This window comes from Canis lupus, chromosome 14 (assembly GCF_048164855.1).
Source record: "Canis lupus baileyi chromosome 14, mCanLup2.hap1, whole genome shotgun sequence".
In the NCBI taxonomy this organism is placed as follows: Eukaryota; Metazoa; Chordata; class Mammalia; order Carnivora; family Canidae; genus Canis; species Canis lupus.
Genome location: NC_132851.1, coordinates 7074315 through 7100966, shown reverse-complemented (window position 1 = coordinate 7100966; position 26652 = coordinate 7074315). Strand labels below are relative to the sequence as shown.

The 26652-nt window shown below is 31.1% G+C and overlaps 1 protein-coding gene and 1 long non-coding RNA gene across 49 annotated transcripts in view; one reads left to right on the top strand and one right to left on the bottom strand.

The window, feature by feature from the left end:
• Nucleotides 1–26652, bottom strand: part of RIMS2 (regulating synaptic membrane exocytosis 2) — a 581405-nt gene that overhangs the window by 253214 nt on the left and 301539 nt on the right. For all 48 annotated transcript variants that reach the window (XM_072774146.1, XM_072774140.1, XM_072774145.1 and 45 more), the window contains 2 exons: nucleotides 22108–22279; nucleotides 17884–18037 (listed from right to left, as the gene is read on the bottom strand). In XM_072774146.1, coding sequence (XP_072630247.1) covers nucleotides 17884–18037; nucleotides 22108–22279 — 326 coding nt within the window. The remainder of the gene's footprint in view (nucleotides 1–17883; nucleotides 18038–22107; nucleotides 22280–26652) is intronic.
• The window catches only part of LOC140603676 (uncharacterized), a 94249-nt gene that overhangs the window by 27358 nt on the left and 40239 nt on the right, over nucleotides 1–26652 (top strand). The gene's annotated exons all lie outside the window — the stretch shown is intronic.

The following is a 26652-nucleotide window of genomic DNA, read 5'->3' as shown; positions in this document are numbered from 1 at the left end:
CTAAATTGTCAAATATTAATATTGGTACTTCATATTTCTTTAAATTAGTGTTAGGAGGGTTTATCTCTTTAATCCTTTTAAATTAAAACTCTGTTTCTATATTTAAAGTGGGTTTCTTATAGGCAATCTATATCTGGCTTTGCCTTTTTAAAAGTCCAATCTGACAATCTCCAGCTTTTAATTGTAGTATTTTGACTACATTTAACATGATTGATTTGGATAGTTTATGTCTATCAACTTGCTGTTTATTTTCTATTTGTCCCCTCTGTTCTTTGTTCTATTTTCCTCACTTTCTGTATTCTTTTGGGTGAAAGAATGGTACTTTCATGGTTCCATTTTATCTTTTCTGTTGGCTTATTAGTTAGCTATAACCCTTTGTTTTATAGTTTTGTGACTTACAGCATAAATATTTAACTTATTACAACCTTTCAAGTGATACCATACCTCTTACCATATAGTATGGTATGAAAACATAATCATACACTTCTATTTTCCTCTCATAACCTTCATGTTACTAAGGTCATATATTTTACTTTTACATATGTTGCAAACTTTATACAACATTGCTATTTGTTTTAACAGCCAATTATATTTAAAGGTATTTAAACAATAAGAATAAACCTTATATATTTATCCATCCAGTTACCAATTATATTTAAAGTATTTAAACAATAAGAATAAACCTTATATATTTATCCATCCAGTTATCATTTCTTACGTTCTCTATTCCTTTATATACATCTATATTCTATATTCCCTTCTGGTACCATTGTTCTTCTGCCTGAAAGGCTTCCTTTAATATTTGTTGTAGTGCATATCTTCTGGCGATGAGTTCCTTTAGCATTTGTATGTTTGGAAAAAAAATCATTATTTCACCTTCATTTTTAAAGGAAATATGAGTGGGTATGGAAGCCTAGGTTGATATCTTTTTCTCTGAGTACTTGGCACTGTTAAAGTGAAAAATCTGCAGTCATCTCTATTTCTCAGTTATGTACTGAGTCAGTTTTTTCTGGATGCTTTATGATTTTTTATTTATTATTGGTTTTAAAGAATATGATGTACCTTCACATATTCTTATTCACATTTCCTGTGTTTAGAGTTCATTGAGCTTCCTGGATATGTAGGTTTATAGTTTTCATCAAATTTAGACTCTTTTCAGCCATTATTTCTTCAAATATTTGCCTCTGCTCCCCTGCATGACTTAAATTAGTTGTGTATTAGGCAGCTTCAAGTTGTTCATTGCTCACAGATACTTATTTTTTTAAATTCTCTTTTTGATTTGTGCTTCATTTTGGATAGTCTTTTTCACTGTATCTCCAAGTTCACTAATTTTTTTGTGCAATGTTTATTGTTGTTAATCTCATTCAGTATATTTTTATTTTAGACATTTAAGTTTTCTATTACAGATGCTTCATTTGGATCCAATTATATTTTCATATCTTTACTTAGCATTTAGAATATAAGGAGTATACTTCTATAACAATTTAATATCCTTGTGTACTAATTATAACATCTATACCAGGTCTTGCTTAGTTTGGATTGATTTAAATTCTTTTTATGTGTCTTTTTTCCCCCTTTCTTTTGCCTGGTAGGTAATTTTTTATTAGGTGCTAGCCATTGTGAATTTTCCATTGTTATGTGTTAGATGTTTTTGTAATTTTTATAACTATTCTTGAGCTTTTTCTACATGCAGTTGTATTACTTAGAAACATTTTGATCCTTTCAGTTCCTGCTTTTAAGATTTTTTTTTTTTTTTTTTTTTTTTTTTTTTTTGTGATACAGTGTCAGTCTAGGGCTACACGTTCTTTACTACTGAGGCCAGAGACTTCTGTGGACTCAATCCAATGTCCTTTGAAATCTGATGTTATCCAGTCTCATGGAAAAAAACCAAAAAAACAGAAAACAGACAGTATTCTCAGGCATTATTACTTCTATTCTTTTTGGGTGGTCCTTTCTCCAGGCTTGGATAGATTCCTTCATTCATGCACTGATAGGTTCTCATCTGAACACTTGAGAGGGACCCTCTGAAGTTCTTTGGAGTTCTCTCTCTGGATAGTTCTCTCTTCTTCAGTAGTCTGTTCTGTGAACTCTAGACACTGTTGTTTCCCCAAACCCTCAGTTCCATCACCTTAGTTCAGGGAGTCCATAGGCTCCATCTGCCTTCTCTTCCTCTATGCTCTGTGCAGCAAATTCTCTTAAAGTGGCAGGCTAGGGCAATTTTAGGATTCAAGTCATTTGTCTTCCTACTCTTAATAATTACTGTCCTTAGTTGCCTGATATCCAGTGTTATTAAATCAATTATATATTTGTCCATTTTTGTTGTCTGAGGTAGGAAGGTTAAGTCCAGTCCCTTCTATTCCACCTTCGTTGTAAGTGGTAGCCTTCCTCAGTAGATCTGAAACTTTAGTGTGCCATTCCTGAAGCTTTTTATAATTATTTCCTAATTCTATTCAAGAAGATAATTTTTAAAATATAAAAGTTTTAGACTATATATATGTAAAATATTCTCATACTAAAGTATTAAAAGTAAAGTAAGTCTGAGTGGCCAGTTATAAAATTTCACATTAGTTTAAAAAATCTTGACATACTTTGTGTATGTGTGAATTTAAAAATCATAATACATTAGAGTAATAAAAGTAAATCTATTCAGTTTTCCTTAGAAGATGTGACAGAATAACTAAAATGATGGAAACTACAGCAAACATCATACTTTAATTATACTTTAATTTAACATACTTAAAATTTTTAACACTATCCCTCCATAAGTCAAAAACATTAAAAATTGTATTCATATAAATTCTAATTTAGGGAAGCAATGCACACAGTAACACAGAATATATTGAACCATTATCATTGATGAAATAGTACCATATTAAAAGACAATATTAGACATACTGAAAACATAAATCACTATATTTCAACAAATGGTTTTTAATACCAAAATAATAAAGATGTAAACATGGGAATACTGGAAAAGTACTACACGTAGAAAAAGGAAGCTACTGACATTTTGTTTAGGAATTTAACATATGCACAATAATCAGACAAAGCAAAAAACAACAAAACCAATTAAAATGTGCATATGAATACATGCATTAAACATTGGGCATGCTAAAATTTACCTGAATTATATGAACATAAGGCTTTATCTGGAAAAAAAATGTTAAAATAATGTCAAAAATACACTTAAAAATATTTATATGTAATAGGGATATTGAAATCTAACCTCTGCTTTATAGTACAGACTGCAGTTTAACATATTATAAAATAAAGAGGGCATACTAATTCAGAATAAAATAAGATAGAAAGACACTTATCTGAATTAGTGAAAAATTCAAGTTATATTAGCAGAAACTTTGAGGAAATGAAATAATTACAGGCTAGAGAAGGTATATAAAATAAAAAAATAATAGACTTGCTCTGCATACTAATGATAACCAATTTTATTTAATAATACATGGTTATACAACAAACCATGAAATGTAAGAGTTATTAGTTACACATAGAAATTTAATATGGAAAAAAAAGAAATTTAATATGGAATAAGCAACTTATGAACTTAAATGGCAGGAATCTTAGAAAAATATTATTAATTTTGAAAAAGTACATTTTAAAATTGATTTCTTTTGGAGGAGGAATAATTTAAGAATTTATAGGGAACAAGTTATTTTGATATTCTCACTTGGTAAAAATGCATATATGGAAAGAGAAATTGTCACAAATAAGTTAGCAGAATACAAATTAGTTAGATTTTTCTTTTCTTTTTAGATTCTTCTATGTATAAATATTTACAAAGTTTTAAAAGGTAGGAAATATTAATAACTTGTTTTCACACTGAAAGAGAATTATCATGTGAATATATATTTGAAATTTAAGGGAATGTATGAATGATCATGCCACAAAAATACCAGAGAGGAGTAAATATACCCTAATACCTAGAAAAGTATAAATCTTTATCCTGACACATTTAAGTCACTAACCCAAAGATAGTAAGTCACAGGATAATAAAATAATAGATTCACAGGTTACCACCAAAGCTTAGTTTCTAATGTTTAATTAAAAGATTTAAAATTTGAATGAAATGATTTTGAGATTTATTTAACAAATAGAAAATAGTATATTTGGCAATATTTTAAATGATTGGTTTGTCTGATTAGTAATCTACATGGTGGTGGAATTATGCAAAGTATTTTGAGGAAAAAAAAAAACTTGTAACCACTATATAGGAATTTCTGAGGACAGAGTATAATTGTAGAAATTAGAAAAAAAATTGTAGAGTTGAATCATTTTATAAGTATTATTAACACTTATCTGGGACATATGTTCATAAACTAGAGAAAAACTGAATCAATTAGCTTAAACTAAAACTTTAAAAAATCAGCATAAACTCAAGTATAAGGTTTGACCAACCAACACTTACCATCACTTCACTTATCAGGTTACCACATTGCCTTCTACAATTTTCATTTAAAATAGATTTAATAGGGGGTACATGGGTGGCTCAGTCAGTTAAGCGTCTGCCTTCAGCTCAGGTCATGATCTCAGAGTCCTGAGATTGAGCCCCATGTGGGGTTCCCTGATCAGTGGGGAGTCTGCTTCTCCCTCTATCCCTAACCCCAGCTTTAATCTCTCTCTCAAAATAAATAAATTAAATCTTTTAAAAAACAGATTTAATATATTTACCATATATTTTTAAAACCTATTGATACTCTTCTCTGAGTTTCCTTCCATTGTTTTCATTACAGCTCGTTTAAGTACTCATGTATATTTTTTCTAACCCTTTAACATTTTAACTTCTTGCATTTAAATTTTGTTAAATCTGAAATTAATTTTGATATACTATATAAGGCAGTGGTATGTTGGTAAATGTTTAACAACTATCCATCTGGGGCAGAAAAAGCCTTGATTTGTAATATTTGTCAATTCCCATAATGTAAAATACTCCCACATAGCTAATTCAAGCTACAAATGTCAATGACTATGAAGAGAAGAGATATGCACAACTGGCTCCAGTTCCAGCACACCATTGGAAAAACAATTATTAACCATACTAAAGTTAAAATGTAAAGTAGAAGAACTCCAAGGGAAAGTCACAAACATAAACTGAAAATGAGAAGACAAAAGATGCTTTAAGATGTCAAAAACTCTTATATCACAAAGAAAAAGAAAACTCAGAGTAATAATAATGAAGAATCTCAACATCCAAAATAAAAGGACAACAACAAAAGAGGAGATAAAGTTACAACAATCTTTCTAAAGAAGAAAAAAGGTAGAATAAAAGTAATATAAAAAATAATTTGTATAATCAATAGAGCACAGATGTATAAAAATGATAGTACAAAATTGTCTTAGGAAGAGATGATCACAAGGTATGCAGCAAAAAGTTATAGGAAAAAGTGTAATAGAAATGTGTTACACAGTTAATAAATAAAATTATTATGTTACTTTAAAAACTGAATTGCTATAGTGTATATAATTTTAAATTCTAATACCAATGAATTGTTATATAAATATTTCCTTAAGTAAAAGCACTGCACATAATTATAAATCTAAGTAAATTGTCTATATTGAAATTGTATTTTACATGCTGAAATAACATTTTACCAGTTTTATAATTCTTCATAGATACTTTGTATCATGTTAAATACTTTTCATTAAAATATTTAGGATGATGACATTCACATTCATATTGATTTACCCACATATGCAAATTAATGCTAATACAACATATCCAAAACCTAAATCTCACACACATGAATAGTAGTAAGGAAATATTCCATTGTAGTCTTCTTACTTTATGTCACTCTACTGTTTAGGTGTTTTGTGTTTTTTTTTTTTTAAAGATTTTATTTTTAAGTAATCTCTACACACAATGGGGAGTTCAAACTTAAACCCTTGATATCAAGAGTTGCATGCTCCACTGACTGAGCCAGCCAGGTGTCCCTACTGTTTTTGTTTTTTAATGGTAACTCTGAATCGTGGAACTTCATTCTTGGCAACATTATTCCCACATGTAACAGTGTGTCTTCAATAAAACTGTACCTTCAATAAAATTGAGTATATGTCCTATATTGATATTACAATATATATAATTGCTTTCTTTTTTATGAACACTAATATAAAAGTATAATTTCATGTCTTTTTTACATCTTGAATGATTTAGATGTGTTTTAATGACAGGTTTAACTTATCTAAGTTTACTAACTTTTTTTATTTTTTTTCTCTTTTATTTATTATTTATGATAGTCACACAGAGAGAGAGAGAGAGAGAGAGAGAGGCAGAGACATAGGCAGAGGGAGAAGCAGGCTCCACGCACCGGGAGCCCGACGTGGGATTCGATCCCGGGTCTCCAGGATCGCGGCCTGGGCCAAAAGCAGGCGCCAAACCGCTGCGCCACCCAGGGATCCCTACTAACTTTTTTTAATTTAAAAGATGTTATTTGAGGATTTTCTGCAAAGCACACTGTTGTTAAGTGGATCCCCAAAGTGCTTTTTTTTTTTTATTTTATTTATTTATTCATGAGAGATCAGAGAGAGAGAGAGGCAGAGACATAGGCAGAGGGAGAAGCAGGCTCCATGCAGGAAGCCTGATGTAGGACTCGATCCCAAGACTATGGGATCAGCTGTGAGGCAAAGGCAGACGCTCAACAACTGAGCCACCCAGGCGTTCCCCAAAGTGGTTTTTTGAAAATCTCATACATTACTACATAAATTTTAAAGTCAGATGGGAGTCCCATATGATTTTCCTTTTGTCACTGTCTAATATGCCCTTGGGAAAAGGACATAAGGTGAAATAATCAGTACCACACCAAGAAGTGTAAGGTTTAATTCAGCAGTGCAGATTTTCACTGCCAGAATTTAAAACAAGACATTTTAATAAATTTGAGATTAATAGTCAAAAGTTTATACTATTTCTTAAAACAATAAGAATAGCATCACTATAATTTAGAATAAAAGACATTAACTAAACTTTTCAAACTGTAGGTGTTCTCTACAGATCTTAAGTACATAATATTTTAAAAAGAAATAAGAGAATAAATATGAGTGTTTTCTTTCAAAAGTATATAGTTCCTTTGTTCTTAAATTTACAGTTTCTATTCATTATTAAAAATTCATGATTTATAATAAGGTTTTAAATTGGAAAATATATATAATGTTTCAAGCTATTAAAGCTTGTATTTTTATTACAAAGATTTTAATAATAAATATTAAAAATATGTCCCAAATATATATATGTCCGCATATATATTTATATATAATACATATATATAACATAACTTACATATAGCATATATATGATTTTTTTAATGTACAAATTTTGGCACAAACTGTGATGTTGAAAATTGTTGAAAGAGATTTTTTATGAGGAGTTTTTGGGAATTATTTACTAATTAAGACTAAGACGTTTAATTGGAGACCATCATGGTCACTGCCCAATAAGAACTTATAATCTAAACACAAGCAAATAAGAACTTACAATCTAAATGCAAGCAAAGATATTTCCTTCTTAATATTTTTTCCAATGCCGTTCATTATCCCTAATATTTAACTTTCTCCAATTCCAAAATACATGAGATTTCATTTATAAGCAAGGTAAGTATTTGTTTATATGGCATAATGAAAGGAAACTACTCCCCTTAAAACATTTTTTCCCCAGGTTGCAACACATCAAGGGGAAGGAATACATCATGTTAAGACATTAGTATGCTATTTCTTTTAGATTTCTACCCTCAAATTATATTTAAAAATTATAAATCTCATAATCCGTAGCCTGGCACTCAATGCTTTCTATGTATAAGTTTCATCTTATTTAGATTTTATGTCTTTATCCTAGCATCTTAACAATTTACTTTTCTCACCTCCATTTACTGAAGTCTTACTAATTATTCTTTTAAGCCCTATATAAATCTCATAATCCGTAGCCTGGCACTCAATGCTTTCTATGTATAAGTTTCATCTTATTTAGATTTTATGTCTTTATCCTAGCATCTTAACAATTTACTTTTCTCACCTCCATTTACTGAAATCTTACTAATTATTCTTTTAAGCTCTAGCCCAAATGTTCATCAACAACTTGCATTATTCTCTAATATTTCTACATAAGCTTACAATTTTAATTTTACCACTGTTCTTTCTATGTATAATAAAAATTATACAAATTCCAAGATTATAGCATGATCATGTACTGAGATGTAAATTTTGCTTTATTATCCTTATATTTCCCCTTATACATTTTAAAGAGGTGGTGAGCTTTTTAGTGTTTCTTTTAATTAGGGAAATTTATGTTGTGGGTTGAAAAGCAAAGTGACATATAGTAATTTACTTTCAATACTCTAGGCTTATTAATGAGATTTTGCTAGAGGAGAGAAATGAGAGAGGAATGTAGAGAGGGCAGAGAAAGGAGGAAGGCATCGCTAAAGATCAATATTTCTCAGAATTAGTATGGAGACAATGGTTAGAGAGCTTTGTGAATAACTGGGAAGCAGGCTCTAGAACCTCCCTCCCCAAAGTCGAGTGATATTTTAGGATTCTAGGATGGCAGCTCCACGATCCACTGGATGCTAAGCACCAAAGAACCAGCATTAGTAAAAACTGCTATGCAAAGATCTAGCTTTAAGTAACCATTGTGTACTGGGACAAATCAGTAAAGCTTCTTAAGGACTAAAAATTAATAAGTCTTTTCTGAATATTTTCATTTTTTAGGGCTTTCTGGAACCTCCATTAAGAGGTAGAAGTAGGTAAGGAGAAGGAATAAAGATCGATATTTGGGAAAAAGATACCTAAGTAAGATTAAAGATTTAAATATAATTTTTGAAAAAAATGTGTATTTTACATGCAAGTTTGTGAAAAAGAGTTTTACTTGCTACCTAAACATAATGTATCTTTGGATCAATCACAAGCAGCATAACAAGTAACTAAATATTTGTTGATGTAAATAAAATAATATGAATTTCAAAAGACAACAAGAAGAAAAAAGGACAAATAAAAATAAGTAATATTGTGTAAGATATTAAGCAAAATTTATAAGAAATTACATTAAATGTGAATGTATGAATTACTCCAATAAAAAATAAATCTTGTCATAATGGATTTAAGAAGATGAACTTTACATTGTTTTCAAAAGACAAACCTTGAAAATATAAGGACACAAAGAAGAGGAAAGTACAAAGATTTAGACAGAAATACCACACACACAAAAATAACCAAAGAAAAGCAGCTGCAGCATTATTAACATCAAGCAAAGAGGGTCTTAAGGAAAAAAATGCGTAGATATAAAGAGACATATTATGTAATGATAAAATTATCAGTCTATTTGAAAAAGCCTAACAATTTAGTTTGTATACACCCAATAACATAACTTTAAAATCCATAAAGCAAATAGTGATAAAATTAAAAAGAGAAAGTCCACAATCATAAATGGAAATGTTAACATCTCTCAATAACTGACGGAATATTCAAACTAAGAAAAAGAAAAGCAAATCTAGAAGATTTGAACAGCAAAACTAATAAACCTGATTAACTTATAGAACATGTGCAGAAATGTGACAAAATAAACATTCTTTTCAAAACACTTGCCAAAATTGGTTGCATGAAGAATCACAAAGAAAATTAATAATTTTAAAAATTCCAAATGATTCCAAGTATATACTCAGACAAGAGAGATAATATGCCAGACTCAGTAAAAAATAAAATAAGCAAATAAATAAAAATCCCTAGGATTTGGAAACTTAAAATACACTCCTAAATAATTGACAGGTAAATGAAAGTACCCCAATAAAAACTATGTAAGTATTTTCTGAAGAAATGAGGAGGAAAAAAAAAAAACACATCTAAAGAAAGTAAAAGAAAGGAATAATAAGAACAAAAATTAGTGAAAAGAAAAACAAATACAACCTATAAAGTAAACAAAACAGTTTTTTTGTTTGAAAGACTAATATAATTGATAGGTCATTAGAAAGTCTGACCAAGAAAAACAAGAAAAAGAAGGAGCAAATTACCAATATTAAGGAATAAAGAGGGCATCATTAAACAACCAATAGACATTAACTAGATGACAAGATATTATTATGAATAATTTTATGCAAATAATTTTTTAAATAGGAGAAATGTACAAATTCCAAGAAAAATCCAACTTAACAAAGATGGCACAAAGCACAAATTTTGAATAGTCCTAAATTTAGCCGATAAATTAAGGTTATGATTTAAAACCTTGACACTAAGAAATTGCCAACCTTAATGACTTAAATGGTGAATACTAAACATTTAAAGAATAAATAACACCAATAATGCAGAAATTCGTTAAAACAATAGAAAATAAGGGTATACATTCAAACACTTTTTATTTGGTCAACACAAACTGAAATCAAAATTTGACAGAGATTATAACAAGAAAGGGAAATAAGACATCTAACAGAAAAAGAAGGAACATTTCTGAATATTTTTATGGAACCAGTATAGCATTGATAGCAAAAACTAATAAAAGACAATCTTTTTTTCTCTGAATATAGGTGCAAAAATTCTACACACAGAATCAGCAAATTGAAACCAGGGATAGATTAAATGAGAATGTATCATGAGCTACCTGAATTCATCACAGGAGTACTAGATGAACATTTGAAAATCAAAGAATTATACCACATTAATAGAATAAAAGAGAACTATCATATGGTTATATCCATATATGCAGAAAAAAATGATACAATTCAATAACCATTCAGGATTAAAAACTTTTATCAAACTAGGAATAAACTAGGACTTTCTGAATCTCAGTAGAGTGTAAAAATCTTATAGCAAATATCAACTATAATTGAGAAATATTTCAAGCTTTTCTCAAGGAATGGGGACCAAACATGGATGGCAACTTCTACTCAACAGTATCACTTCATTCAGCACTTTATGATAAGACTCTGCCAAAGCATTAAGTAAGAAAAAAGAAAACAAGGTATAAAAATTTGAAAGAAAGAAATAGTCATTATTCACAAGTAACATAATAGTGCACATCAAAATTCAAAATAATGTATGGGAATGTTTTTGAATACTAATAAACAACTTATACTCCTGAATATCAACATTAATTTAAATCAAATATTTAGTTACAGATATAGTAAAGGTATAAGACTTCTACATTGAAATCTATTAAAATATTATCTATAGATATAGCAGATTCATGGAGTGGAGTTCTCCTCACTCCCTGGAGAGACCTCAGTTCTCCCCAAAATGATCAATGTAATTTGAATAAAAATTCCATAAAGGTATTCATAAAAAATCATTTGATACTCTGTTTGTTAGGTACAAAAAATTAAGAATATTAACAATGATCTTATAAAATAATAAAAGTGGGTTAGTTATACTACCAGACATTACAATTTATTATAGAACTACAGTATAAGACACTTTGGTAATAAGAATAATAAAGTTGGCTAATTGATAGGAATGACTTCAAAAAGTTAACCACATGCATGTGGCTTTTTAAGTAAATGTACTGGATCAAGTGGACATCCAAAGGTTTAAGAATGAATTTTGATCCCTATCTCACACAATATACAAAACTCAATTCCAAATGAGTTGTAGATTTAACAAGCAGAGTAAAGCACTATTCTAGAAGAAAATATGTATCATTATGACCTTGAAGAAGATAAAGATATTTTTATACAGATCACACCAAAAAAACACTAATACTAAAGAAAAAAATTGAAAACTAAAATACATTAACATTAAAAATTTCTGTTGATCAAAAGATCCCATTAGAGAGTGGAAAGGCAAGTCATAAAGTACATTTGCAATACATTTATGTTATAAAGAATTCAAATCCATAATTAAAAGAAAAGCACTCATAAAACAATAAGAAAAGACAGAACTCAAATGAAAAATGGACTTAAAATTTCACTAGGCTCTTCATAAAAGTGGATATCTAAATGGTTTATTAACCTATGAAAAGGTTATTAGAGAAATGCATATTAAAAGCCACAATGAGGTAACACTGAACATCCACCTGAATGGGTAAGTTAAAATGAAAATACCGAAAATAAGTAATTATGTAGAGACATTCAAACCCTCATCACTACGGTAGGAAGTGCAAGTTGGTATTTTTTACTGTAGGAAGTTGGTACTTTTTACTGTAGGAAGTAAAATGGATACAGTTGAGAAACTTCAATAATATCTATTTCAGTAGAATTTATGCATAGCCTATTGCCCATCTATTCTACTCTCAGATATATTCAAAGCAAAAGTGAACACATATGATTACAAAAAGGCATGTATGAAAAAGTTCATAGCAGCACTATTAGGAGTGGCCAAAATCTAAAAGCAAACTATTAATTAACTGTAAAGTGCATAAATTCTTATATATTAATAGAAAGGAATTGTGTATAGCAATGAAAATAAGTTAACTGCAATTATTTGCAACAATATTGGTAAATCTCACAAACAGTAAAAAAAAAGCCACATGTGAAAGAGTAATATATTTTGTAATTCCAATTCTATAAAATTCATATGTGTGTGTAAGTATTCCATTTACATGAAATTAAAAATAAGAAAACAATTTTATACTATTTGACCTCAGGTTCATTATCTTGGCAGGGGCCATACTTACTAAAAGAGAGAAAGAGGGTGGCTAGTGATGTTCTATTCCTGATGTGGGTGCTACTTACATAGTGTCATTACTTTGTGAAAATTCACTTGGGGTATATTTATCATTTATACACATTTATGTATAGATGCTATTCTTCAGTAAAAAGTTTACTAAAAATGTAGAGTTCTGCTTCTGGGAATGACAAAGTAACTTATATTCAACTAACCCTTCTGCCAGTAATAATTACAAATTCTGAACAAATATTTTAATAAAAAAGTTTAAAGACACCAGAGAACAAATAAATGCAAGCAGAAATTGGTGCTATGACCCTTGAAATAAGAAAAACACATATTGAAATAGCTTTTCTCCTAAGGGCCTTCCAATTAGGTGCCCTGCAGAGGAACTACAGCTCAAGAAAAAACATTCATTCTTACAAAGCTGAAGAGCCAGAGGTCAGAATTCAGAGTTGTCATAGCAGCTAGAATTGTAAGGAAAATCCTGAAAAAGAGGGAGCCAGTGAAGGGGAGACCCAAACTTTATACACAATAGCCTCCTAAATCCCTCCCTAAATTGTAAACTGCAGAGGGAAAAACAAGAAGAAAGCCATAGCTAAAAAGCTAAAAGAGATGGAAGGAGATTTCAGCAACTTCTTGATCCACAGGACACAGAGTCGAGTTTAAGTCCAATTATGTCAGAGGATTTTGGCAATACCTTGGACTTTGCCTGGAAAGTTTATACCTCAGGAACGAAAACCACAAACCAGATTAAGCACTATGCCTTAAACCTATGGAAGAACCAAAATAGAATTGCCTTGACATATCCTCCATAAGTTTTAGGTGATCTTTCAAAAATTTCACTGTCTGCCAAAATAAAACCCAACATTCTTCCAAATCCAGAGTCTCTAACATGTATGAAACACTATGTTCAGTATACAATAAAAATTAGTATATATATATAAAACACATAGAGAATGTGATCCAGAATCAAAGGAAAACCTAGAAATATAAGTAGATCCACAGAAGTCTAAGATATTGGAGTTAGCAGACTTTAAAATAAATATTATAAATAAAAGAGAATTCACAGCATTACATATGTATATGTACATAGTACATTACATGTGCATGTGTATATATGTATAATCCTAAAGGTTTTTCATATGTTTACATATGTGTATATATGTGATCCTATAAATTATTTGATATATTTACACCCATACAAATCATATACATATATAATATTATACACACAGAGATATAATAAAAGAAGGGGAATTTCAGGAAGGATATAGGAAGTCCTAAGAAACTCACATGTAAATTCTAAAATGAAAAATACAACATTTTGCTAAAACAAATTATAGTATTGTTTTCAAGGAAACAGGACACTGTAGAAGAAAATACCAGTCAACTTGAAGACAGGTGAGTAAAAATAATCAAAACTAAGAGAGAAAAAAAAGAATAAAAAATAAATAGAGACTCAATAACTTGTAGAATAATGTTAAGAGGTCTTTATACACATCCTGCAGTCCAAGAAAGAGATAAGTAAGAGAATGGAGTAGAAAATTAGAATATTGGCCAAAAATCCTCCCAAATAGTTGAAATATTAAGAAACTTTAATGATGAAATTACATCTCTTTTACCTTACACCTCAAAACCATCATCATTATGGTTTTGTCCCAATGATTTATTTCCATTCACATTTCTAAAGACTTGTGGTTATAAGACTGTATAAAAATATAGTAGACATGATATTATCTATTTTAAAAAGTGGAAGGGTAATAATGTTGCATTTTACTAAATAAAGAGCTAATATTTGAGAACAAAGAGATGAATCTGCTTGAAATGGGACTAGGAACAGAATAAAGGATCAAAAAAGAAAACTGTTTTTCATCATCTTTATACTTCAAATTGTGATGAGAATGGTTAATAAGATACCAAGTAACCAACAATTTTGTAATTTGTAAATTACTTCTGCCATGTTAAAAAGGAAAATACTTCACTTAAGACACTATGCAAGTGACAGTAAAGAATATACAAATGACAGTAAATATATAAAAATAAAACTAAAACATCAAAATACACCTTCAAAAACAATCTCTTTATGTGTCAGGACAGTAATGAATAGTTTCTCACCAATGAATCAAAATAAAATTATGTGACTACATGAGACATTTTACCATCTAAAAAAACAATCTCACTTCTCTATTGATATCATTTGAACATATAGCTCCAATCTTGTTTACACCTCTTTAAAAAGGCTTAATCGATCACTGTTTGAAATATGCACTGTCTCATTATTTGGTAATATCTAAATGACATCTGGGATAAGAGTGTGTGTGAAAGGAGCCTGACGTTAAAAATTGTAGAAAATATTAGTTCCATATTAAAATTTTAATTTAATAACTTATGAGAATTTATATTATGGGAGCACCTGGGTGGCTCAGTGGTTGACTGTCTGCCTTTGCCTTGGGTCATGATCCCAGAGTCCTGGGATCAAGTCCCACATCACACTCCCTGCAAGAAGCCTGCTTATCCCTCTGCCTGTGTCTCTGCCTCTCTTTCTCCATGTCTCTCATGAATGGAAAAATAAAAATCTTTAAAAAAAAAGAATTTATTTTATGAGAATTATTTTATGAAAATTTAATTTTCCATAACCTAATTTCTTTCAGACATGAGCTATGAGCATGTGGCCCTTTCTGTAAGTGTTTTAAAACATAAAACATACAGAAATACCTGTATAAGAAGAAACAATGTATTTCAAATACTTTCACTAATTCCTTTATTAGGGAAACCATTTAAAGCTTATAATCAAAGTTGCCTGGACTTCTTTCTCAAAAAGATTTTAAAAAAATATTTAAGCTAGCTACAAGATATATGAAATAATCATTATTTTAAAAATATATCCTTAAAATTAAAAATTACTAATGGCCATGGAAATACAGTCCTTTTTTGAAATTTTGAATCTAAAATTTAAAATAGGAAATCATGAGCAGAGAAAACAGAATTCCAACAGTACCATTAAATATCCATGCATATTCAATAAGCTCATAGCCTCAGCTCACAACATCAGAGACTGTATTACTAACATATTCTATTATGTGGATGTAGAAAATAATGAGGGATTATTATACATTTTTGATAATTGTCCATGCATATGTTCCATCAAATATGTTAATGATCATATCTTTGATAATATAAGATGTATTTATAAATAAATGCAATATTTACCCTATCCATGAAAAAAAAAAAACCTCTGAAGGTCATTCTTATGAGTGAATTTTTAAAATAATTAATGTTTATTTATCCATACCTTAATTTGAATTTGAACTTGCTATCAATGAACAATATATCCTCAGCCACTAATAATGTCTTTAACTTTCTATTTCTTTACTTTTTTAAAAATATTTTATTTATTTATTTGAGAGACAGAGTACAAGCAGGGGGAGTAGCAGAGGGAGAGGGAGAAGCAAGCTCCCCACTAAGCAGGAAGCCCAAAGGTTTGGTCCTGGGGCTTGATCCCAGGACCTTGGGATCATGACATGAGCTGAAGGTAGATGCTTAACCAACTAAGCTACCCAGGCACTCCAACTTTCTATTTCTTAGTGTTATTTCCTAATCTTCATTTTGTTTATGCATATGTACATGTTTTTACTTATTTCAGTCCTACACATTGATAATAAATTATGATTATGATAAATTTTAGGTGTAAAACACCAATTTTTGCCATATGTTCAAATATTAAAAACTTATTTTATTAGAAGTTGGTAAGTCATGACAATACTGAATGGTACAACATGAAACCATATTACCCATGAATGAATTTAATACTATTAGTGATTAAATAGCAGAGGAATCATCTGGGGAATGGTTAAATATTGAAAGCTACAAATTCGATTAAATCAAATTAATTGCATGAAAATCTATGATACATGTAGCTAACTAGGAAGAATTCTATTCTCATTGTTCATTATATACACTATTCTTAATTTGCTGAGGAGGAAAAAAGTCATGAAAATTATTGGTAGATTTAAGAGTTTAGATATTAGAAGTCATCAATATTAGTTATTGTAATAGCAACTGGAGTATTAGCATTAGTAGTCTATAAACTTAAACTATAAGAATGATTACAAACTGATTTATATTAGTAAAATTCATGTAATAACCTATGATCCTACATTGTGATTTAAGAGACTGTACTTAGTCTATTACAGTGACCGGAAAGAACAGACACTAAAATGAATCCACATAAAATTCATAGTAGTGTAATTTTTACAACAAAAGATGTTGCGATGGAAATTGCAAATAAGTGTTTACTTATTTGCAATAAGTGGGTAAGTGTCTACTCTGTGGAGAGCCTGAAAAAAGTGAATGCTGTAAAACTAGTGTTCAAATAATATCACCCCTGTATAAGAGACTGGATAGTAGAAATAAAATTCTAGTAATCAGAGACATTATTTTAAAAAGGAGTAAAGGTACTTCACAAAAAAATGTTGCTAAGCCTGGAAAATGCTGACTCCATGAAGATAAAATTATCCATGAACACCACACAAAGCAGCAAGCAGACACATCCCCTTTTAATAATAGTCATCAAGAAAACAAATTAGATTTGTAGGGACAACAAGCCAATAATGCCGCTTTTTAGTCTAGAAAACATTTCCCGGTTTCTTTGAAGATTCACTGAATTGATCAAATTCTATTTGATATTTTGGACTGTGCATTAATTCAGGGTAAAATATAAACACTGATGATAATAACAACAAGAATAATCACATCAACTTATATTTCTGAGAATATTTAACTTTTGTAACCACACTTTAATTTAGGTATTATTTCCATTTTCTAAATGAGGAAAGTGAATCATAGAGAGAGAATCTAGCTGAAGTCATATGGCTCTTAAGTGAGAGAATCAAACTTTAAACCCAGGTTTGTTTGAGTAATGCTCATGGTTGTAGTTTCAACCACTATACTGTCCTTGCCACCCTACAAATTTATAGAATACTTGGCATAATGAAGATGGAAATCATAATTTCAGATATGTATAGCTACATGACCAAATTTTACTATTTCTTCTATTCATTCCTATATAAGTTCCCAATAGCTAAAATTAAAACATAATTACTTCATTTGGGATCATACTGTGATAAATGAATGCTATAAGTATAACCTCACTTATGTGTAACAATTTAAAACCATCAATAGCTATGAAAATACTAATAGATGCCTGTTAATATCCAAAATGGGATCTTCGAATTCTATGTCATATATATCATTCAAGATAATTCAATAAAGGTATGATAAATCTCACTGAAAACTTACTTTGCAACCTCCTTGTTGGGCTCTCTCCATGGAGTTGTCGTCGTGGCATATATGGAGAAGGGTGGGGAAGTGGTAATGAAGAAACATCATGGGTTTGAAGTTTGTACCAATGTGGCTCATCATCTAATAATGCTGTTTCTAATTCAATTAAAATCTATAAAGCCAAGAGACAAAAGAACATTATATATCTACTATATAGAAACTCTCTTAAATAGTCTCATAACTTTTATAAAAATGATAATTATAATAATAATGCTGTTAGGTCAAAAGCAATGTTATGTTACAAAATTGCCCTCATGCTTGACGATAATTAGAGCTAAATATGCATAACTTCTTGCCGACTTAATAGTTTTAAATATCTACTTTTTTTTATAGACCTTTGAAGACACACTTATTGTTAAATTTGCCATTACATAAAAACACTACAAAAAAGAAAATAAAAGAACTACAGGCCAATATCTCTGATAAAAAAAGATGCAAAAATTCTCAACAAAATATTAGCAAACCAAATCCAGAAATACATCAAAAAATCATTCGCCACAATCAAGTGGTGCAGGGTAGTTCTATATACACAAACCAAACAGGGTGATATATCATATCAATAAGGGAAAGAATAAAAACCATATGATCATTTCAGTAGATGCTGAAAGAGTATTTGACAAAGTACAACATTCATGCATGATAAAAACAAAGTAGGTTTAGAGGGAGCATACCTCAATATAGTAAAGGCTATTTATATGATAAACCCACAGCTAACATCATATTCTGAAAACTGAGAACTTTTCCACTGAGATCAGAAAAAAGACAAAGATGTCCACTCTGACCACTTTTATTCAACATAATACTAAGAAGTCCTAGCCACAGCAGTCAGTCAAGGAAAAAATAAAAGGCATCCAAATTAGTAAGGAAGAAGTAAAATTTTCAGTATTCACAGATGACATGATATTATATATAAAGAATCCTAAGGACTACCAAAGAACTAGAACTGATAAATTCAATAAGGTCATAGGATACAAACCCAAAATACAAAAATCTGTTACATTTCTACACATCAATAATGAAGTAGCAGAAAGAGAAATTAAGAAAACAATCCTATTTACAATGGCATAAAAAAATAAAAATATACCTAGGAATAAACTTAACCAAGGAGGTAAAGGACCTGAATTCTGAAAATTGTAAAACACTGATGAAAAAGAAACTGAAGACAACACAAACAAATGGAAGATATTCCATGCTCGTGCACTGGAAGAACAAATATTATTAAAACATCGTTATTACCCAAAAAATCTACAGATTTAATGCAATCCTATCAAAATACCAACAACATTTTTCATAGAACTAGAATAATCTAGTTCATAAAATTTGTATGGAACCACAGAAGACTCCAAATAGCCAAAACAATCTTGAAGAAGAAAAACAAAACTGGAGATATCACAATCCCAGATTTCAAAATACAGTAATCAAAACAGTGTGGTGTGGGCACAAAAATAGATACATAGATCAATGGAACAGAATGAAAAGTCTGTTAATTTAATCAACCCATGATTTTTATGGTCAATTAATGTTCAACAAAGGAGTCAAGAACACGTAATGGCAAAAATATAAAAAATATAGTCTCTTCAACAAATGGTTTTGGAAGAACTAAACATCTACATACAAGGAATGACACTGATCCACTTTCTTACACTGTACACAAAAATAAACTCAAAATGGATTAAAGACCTAAATGAGACCTGAAACCATAAAAATCATAGAGGAGAGCACAGCAGTAATTTCTCTGGCATTGGCTATAGCAACATTTTTCTAAATATGTCTCCTAAGGCAAGGGAAGCAAAAGCAAAAATAAATACTGGGGCTCCATTTAAATAGAAAATTTTTTCACAACAAAGGAAATCAGCAAAACAACAAGGCAACTGACTGACAGAAGAAGATATTTGTAAATGATATATACAGCAAGGGACTAATATCAAAAATAAAGAACATATATATAATGAAATAGTACAATTTAAAAAATGGACAGAAGACATGAACACACATTTTTCCAAAGAAGACATACAGATGGCCAACAAACACATAAAAAGATGCTCAAATTCACTCATTATCAGGAAATGCAAATTTGCCATTAAAGAATACTGCTTATTACTACAAGTCTGTAATAACTAATATGTGTATACCATTTGTTAATTTAAAAGCCATTTCTAGGGCAGCCCAGGTGGCTCAGCGGTTTACCGCAGCCTTGGCCCAGGACGTGATCCTGGAGACCTGGATTCGAGTCCCACGTCGGGCTCCCTGCATGGAGCCTGCTTCTCCCTCTGCCTGTGTCTCTGCCTTTCTCTCTGTCTCTCTGTCTCTCTGTCTGTCTCTCATGAGTAAATAAATACAATATTTAAATAATTAAAAGCCATTTATATTTACATTTCTTAATTTAACCTTTACAAAAACCCTTAAATGGGGAGTCAAAACCAAATTGGAACTATCTACTGTATGTTAAGAACCATATGCTATCTTAATTCTCAGACAAAAAAACTAGATTGGTCTTATTCAACTTTTACAGATAGGATACCACGGCTAACAAGGGTTAAAAGAACTTGTCTAAGCTCATACTAGCTGGTAAGTGAAAAAGGTGTAATTATGACTCTGTCTTATTTAAAACTGTGTTCAACATATCATGCCACTAAGAATTCAAAACAAGAAAGAAGATAAAGAATAGATTTTTAATATGAACCATATCATAATATGGATTTTACAGTATGAACATTTAATAAATTTACAAAGGAAATCAATCTATAGAAATAAATGACTCCTCTTATTTCTTTTAAGGGTCCCATGCAAAGATGAAAGTGTTTGTGATTATGTGTACGAAAACTGCTGCATAATGATAAATCATTATTTAGCTCTGGGAGGTAGAGAAGTAAAACCACAAAGTTATTTCATTCTTCCTAAATTCTCCCTAGTCCCTGCAAAATTACAGGCACAGTGTTCCAAATGTTTTCATACACACACACTGAATCCTCATAAGAGCCCTGAGCTGCATACTACTATTATTTCCATTTGGTTGAAGAGGAAGCCTGATCACAAATAGTTAAAATAACTTGCTTGAGGACACAAGGGTAGAAAGCAGTAGTTCTGGGATGCAGACCCAAGGCAGCTGGCACCAGTCTGTGCCTAACAACCATGTTCCCCTTCATCCAACTCATTTACTAATGTTTGTTCTCCATTGAATATTCAGTTCAATATTTCTATGAATTGTTGTTTTTCCCACAAGGTTGACAATTAACTTACTCAGGCAAACCAACCACACTGAAGAAGGCTAAGCAGGTAACTTACTGTGTTAATAGCAGGAGACCTGCCTCTCATCTTGCCCCTCTTCAGTACATTCTCTGCATTATACCTGGAAACATTTTTCTCAAGTACAAATGCAGTCAAGCCCGTCCCTTTAAAATCTATCATTTCCTCTCATTATCCACAAGATAACATTCAAACTTCTTTAACATGATATATTGAAGGATGTGATCAGGTCAGTGTCAGATTAACCCTCAAGGCTCAGTTCTTACCACTTCCCCTTCCAATTTCAGTGAATTGTTCAAGACCCCCTCAACTCTAGTATCTTGTCATACCCTCTGCAGGAATTTCTCTCCCCTGGACTTTGCTAAATTTCACTTTCTCTGGGGAGCTTTCTGTGGACCACTTCCACTTATCTGCACAGCAAGTATTCCTATTACAACAGCATCTGCCACACTATGTTACAGCTGTCTAGACATCTGTCTGTATCCCCAAGGGATTATAAATTCCTTGAAGGAAATAATCTGCCTTATTCACCTTTGAAGCCTCAGCCCTTAGCACACTGTAGATACATTACAGGGTTTAAAAAATAATCCAGAAATAAATGGTTGACCTACGAGTGGTAGAATAGGTTCACTAAACTAAAATGATATACACAAACAATTAAACACAGCAATACATTTGTGAAGCACAAACCAACCTTTTAGCATTCAACACTAAGATGTCTACAGTAGGAATAAACATCTAAAAATTGTTACAGATTCTTTAGATACTATTTTTTTATGGCATCAATGTTTTGTCTTAAAGCAGTTGCTAAATTCATTTCATGAAAGAAACGGTTTACTTTTTCAGATATTCAAAATATCAGATTTTGCTGATAATCACAAAGAAATGTGTTTAAGAGGACATGGATAGTCTAAGCTTGAAAATAATTCCAGGTACCTCTCCTAAGAATTCACTTTCTTCCTCTCGAACTCGAGCTTGATCCCAGAGCGTAATCTCTAGCATCCGTTCTCTAAATTCTCTTCGGTGGACAGGGGAATAAATGAATGTTTGGTTCCATTTGGGTTCCAATGTTTTCTTTACTGTTTTAGTTCTTCTCTTGTTTTTATCACTATAAAAAATAGGAATACAGGATAAACCTTTAAGTTTTGCCCTAAAAACTATTCATTTAAAATTTTCAGGAAGTGAAGTTTTGCCACAAAAGTGTCATATGTTATAAATATTATAATCATTTAAATTCTTACTAAAATTTATAAGTATATAATAATATCATTTTTTAAAAGCAATATTTCAGTAAATCTGAACTCCTTCCATAATTAAAAATTTCATCTTTCTCAAAATCTAAAATCAGAAATATTAATTCTACATTTTTAAAACCATTTTGCCCTATTGAAATCCTTCAAAATGGCAATGAACCAAGAATGTTACATATACTACTCAAACTACAGAAATGTAATTGCACAAAAAGTCCAAAAAATTGTGATGGTCACAACTTTATATCCATTTAGTTCAGCTGAACACTTATAATTACATTTATCAATTTACTATCTTATATAAAGAAATATGTACTTGCCCACTTGACAGTTATCAGATCTTTAAAAGCACTGTAAAATTATTTTTTTTAATTTTTTTAGAGAGGGAGAGAGAGGGAAGCGGGCTCCACACAAGGCTCCATCTCACAACCCTGAGATCATGACCTGAGCTGAAATCAAGAATTTTCTGCTTAACTGAGCCATCCAGGTGTCCCTGTAGCTTTAATTTTTTGAGGAACATCCATCCTGTTTTCCATCGTGGCTGCACAAGTTTACATTCCCACCAATGGTATACAAGGTTCCTAAGAGTCTGACGCTTGACCCACTGAGCCACTCAAGTACCCCTGTAAAATTATTTCTATGTGAGGTAGCTTCTATGATGTGAGCTGGAAATGCAAGCTGGCCATCCCCAATAGATGGGGCTTCTAGCTCACAGGCTTCTGGACTTTTTTGACTGCATATCTCTATCAAATATAAGTTTCTGACAATGTATCCCATTATATGTATTTATATTTATGAAATATGTACATGCATTACTATCCTGTTGTACTATATATTGTGTACTGTATATTGTGTCAATTCATGAATACGCAAAAATAGAAATTAATATAGATTGGACTTAACTCACCAAAGGCACATATGTTTCCAGAACTCATATATTGAATATGGAAGCAAGACACTTTAAAACAATGTATCTTTACTAATTTCTATGTTCTCATTAGGAAAATAACCTAGGAAATCCACGTAGGAAATTTTATGCTATTCCATTTTATGGAAAAGTGCTATTATAAATAAAAATAACTAAATAATAGAAATAATAACAAGGACTATGACTTATTATTCCTGCCATCTCCTCTCTTCATCTAAAATTTTCACAAATATTTATAAAGCACCTACTCATATTTCACACATTAAAGAATGAATTATGAGACCCTGTTAAAAGAGAAAGTCTTCTCCTTTAAAGGCAGGAAAAAACCATTTAGTGGGAACCTTACTTTATAATTCCATAATGGTTTATACTGCAGTCTGAAAGGGAAGAGAAAAATAAACCTTGATTTCCTCTTGAGTGAAAAAAGTTCTCAGATAAAGACATTTCAGAAGGGATTTCTATAATGGGTGGGAGGGAGAGTAGATAATCACTGAAATTCCTCGTACTCCCACCATATACAATTAACATTTAATAAGGCAATTTAGTGTGTATTGAAGCACCAATCCATGCAAAGAACCATGAAAAATTAGCTTCAGCAAGTTAAAAAAAAAAAAAAAAAAAAGCAACTGAGGCTTTCTTCTAGAAGTATAACAAAAGCCTTCAAAATAAGATCAGATTAAAAAGGTGGGGGGGGCAGCTCAATCGGTTAGAGGATACCATTCTTGACCTCGGGGTTGTGAGTTTAAACCCCACATTGGGTGATTACTTAAAAACAAAATCTTTGAAACAAAGAAACCAACAAAATAAGATCATGTTGTATAAGTCAATCACTGAAAAGTTGCTAAGAGTATTTAAAAACTAAGATCAATGAGCATACTATCGAGACTTTTTTTTTAGATCTCAGCCAACCAACAATAAAATAAATCATTGATCTCTAACAGCACCATTAACCTGTTATGAATGAAAACTATTTTTTTAAATAAAATCAGGGGGATCCCTGGGTGGCTCAGTGGTTTAGCGCCTGCCTTTGGCCTAGGGGGTGATCCTGGAGTCCCAGGATTGAGTCCCACATCAGGCTCCCTGCGTGGAGCCTGCTTCTCCCTCTGCCTCCCTCCCTCCCTCTCTCTCTCTCTCTCTCTCTGTGTGTGTCTCTCATGAATAAATAAAATCTTTAAAATAAAATAAAATCCAATCTAAAGCCTTTTGTATGTATTTTCAGGCTACTAGTATTTTTAATTTACTTAAGTAACTGCTTGCAAAGACTTGATGTGTTTACTCCAAAGAAAGAAATGTATTTTGACTGATAACCAACGTTACTTCAAGATATAAAAGAGTGTAAAGCACATTCAGCAATTTTTTAGAGGACATAGTTCATTACTTAGAAAATAATGTTTTGAATGGATTAACTAACATAGAGACATTCCTGTCTAAATCTCTTCAATGCAGTCTCACTGTCCCTCCAGGAATTCTTATCATAAAAAGGTTTAATTATTTTTTACATTCATCTTATCAGATAGTTTTTCTCCTGGACAAACTGTCAGGAAAAGTGAAATAATTCCTATAAAAAGCGTAAATAGCCCTTTATTCCTGTCTAAAAACTTGTATCAACAGAAAAAAAATGTGATGATAACGTAGCTGTTTCTGAGTTAACCAAAGAATTCTTTTATCTTTTAAGATAAAACCCTGCCGTGCCTGGGTGGCTCAAGTCCCTTAAGCAGTTAAGTGTCTGTCTTCAGTTCAGGTCATGAATCCGAGCCTGGGATGGAGCCCTGTATCTGGCTCCCTACTCAACAAAGGAGCCTGCTTCTCCCTCTCCCTCTGCCCCTGCTCCCGTGACTCACTCACTCTCGGAAGGAAGGAAGGAAGGAAGGAAGGAAGGAAGGAAGGAAGGAAAGAAAGAAAGAAAGAAAGAAAGAAAGAAAGAAAGAAAGAAAAGGAAGAAAGAGAAAAGAAAGAAAGAAAGAAAGAAAGAAAAGAAAGAAAGAAAGAAAGAAAGAAAAAGAAAGAAAGAAAGAAGAAAGAAAGAAAGAAAGAAAGAAAGAAAGAAGAAAGAAGAAAAAGAGAAAGAAAGAAAGAAGAAAGAAAGAAAGAAAGAAAGAAGAAAGAAGAAAAAGAGAAAGAAAGAAAGAAGAAAGAAGAAAGAAAGAAAGAAAGAAAGAAAGAAAGAAAGAAAGAAAGAAAGAAAGAGAAAGAAAAAGAAAGAAAGAAAGAAAGAAAGAAAGAAAGAAAGAAAGAAAGAACCCTGACACAACTTTATGACTCAATAAATCGACAAACTTGCTTAAATATTCCTCTAATTCCTGATAATTGACAAGGAAACAGAAGAGGAATAATTTGAGAATGAAATATTTAAGTGTTTACCACATTCTTTGGTGTTAGGAAAAGATAAACATTACATTGAAAATATAAAGGAGTGGTGAAAGTGACCTTCTTTTTCATTTTAGATCTATCTGCTCAAAAAGGGGAGAGGGTACGTAAAATAAAATAAAACTAAACAGAAATAGTCAATCAAATAATAAATTCCATAATTAGAAAGATTTTATCATCTTCAAAAGTATTTTCTTCAAAGGTTGAGTAAGTAGAAACTTAGGTTATATGTACATATAAAAGCACGATGGGAAGGCAGGTTTTTATGGTGGTGTTCTAAGAATGCTTGGACTAGCAAACCACGTATGCTCAAAGAAGCCAGGTGATGTGGCCTCCAGGATGGCAGATAAGTGCGGCTGTGAAATCTGTTAACCAACTCAAGTTTAAGCTAGATTTAAAAGCCCAGTTGCAGGATGCCTGGCTGGCTCAGTGATTGTCTGCCTTTGGCTCAGGTCCTGATTCCTGGATCCTGGGATCAAGTCCTGCATCGGGCTCCCCGCAGGAGAGCTTCTCCCTCTACCTGTGTCTCTGTGTCTTTCATGAATGAATGAATAAATAAATAAATCTTTAATAAAATAAATAAATAAATAAAAGCCCCATTATGAATATCCTCTTCTTCCCTTGCTTCAAAGTATATCCCTATTCTAAAGACAGCCTAAGTTGTGAGAAAACAACTTTCTTCAAGCAAATTCTATGAGATAAAATTATATGGCAAACAGTTTCTAAAAACTTTAGATGTTATGGCACCTTGACATATTTTCTGAGCAATTTTCTTCACAAATTTAACTTCAAAATGTATCAAATAAAATGTAAGGCCTTCCTTTCTTTTATCCTTTTCTTTGAGAGATTGTTCTTCAGATGATAGTTAGGCACTCAAATCTGATGACCTTCAACTGAACTAAGTAAATGATGCTCCTGAAGTATGTAAACATGTTG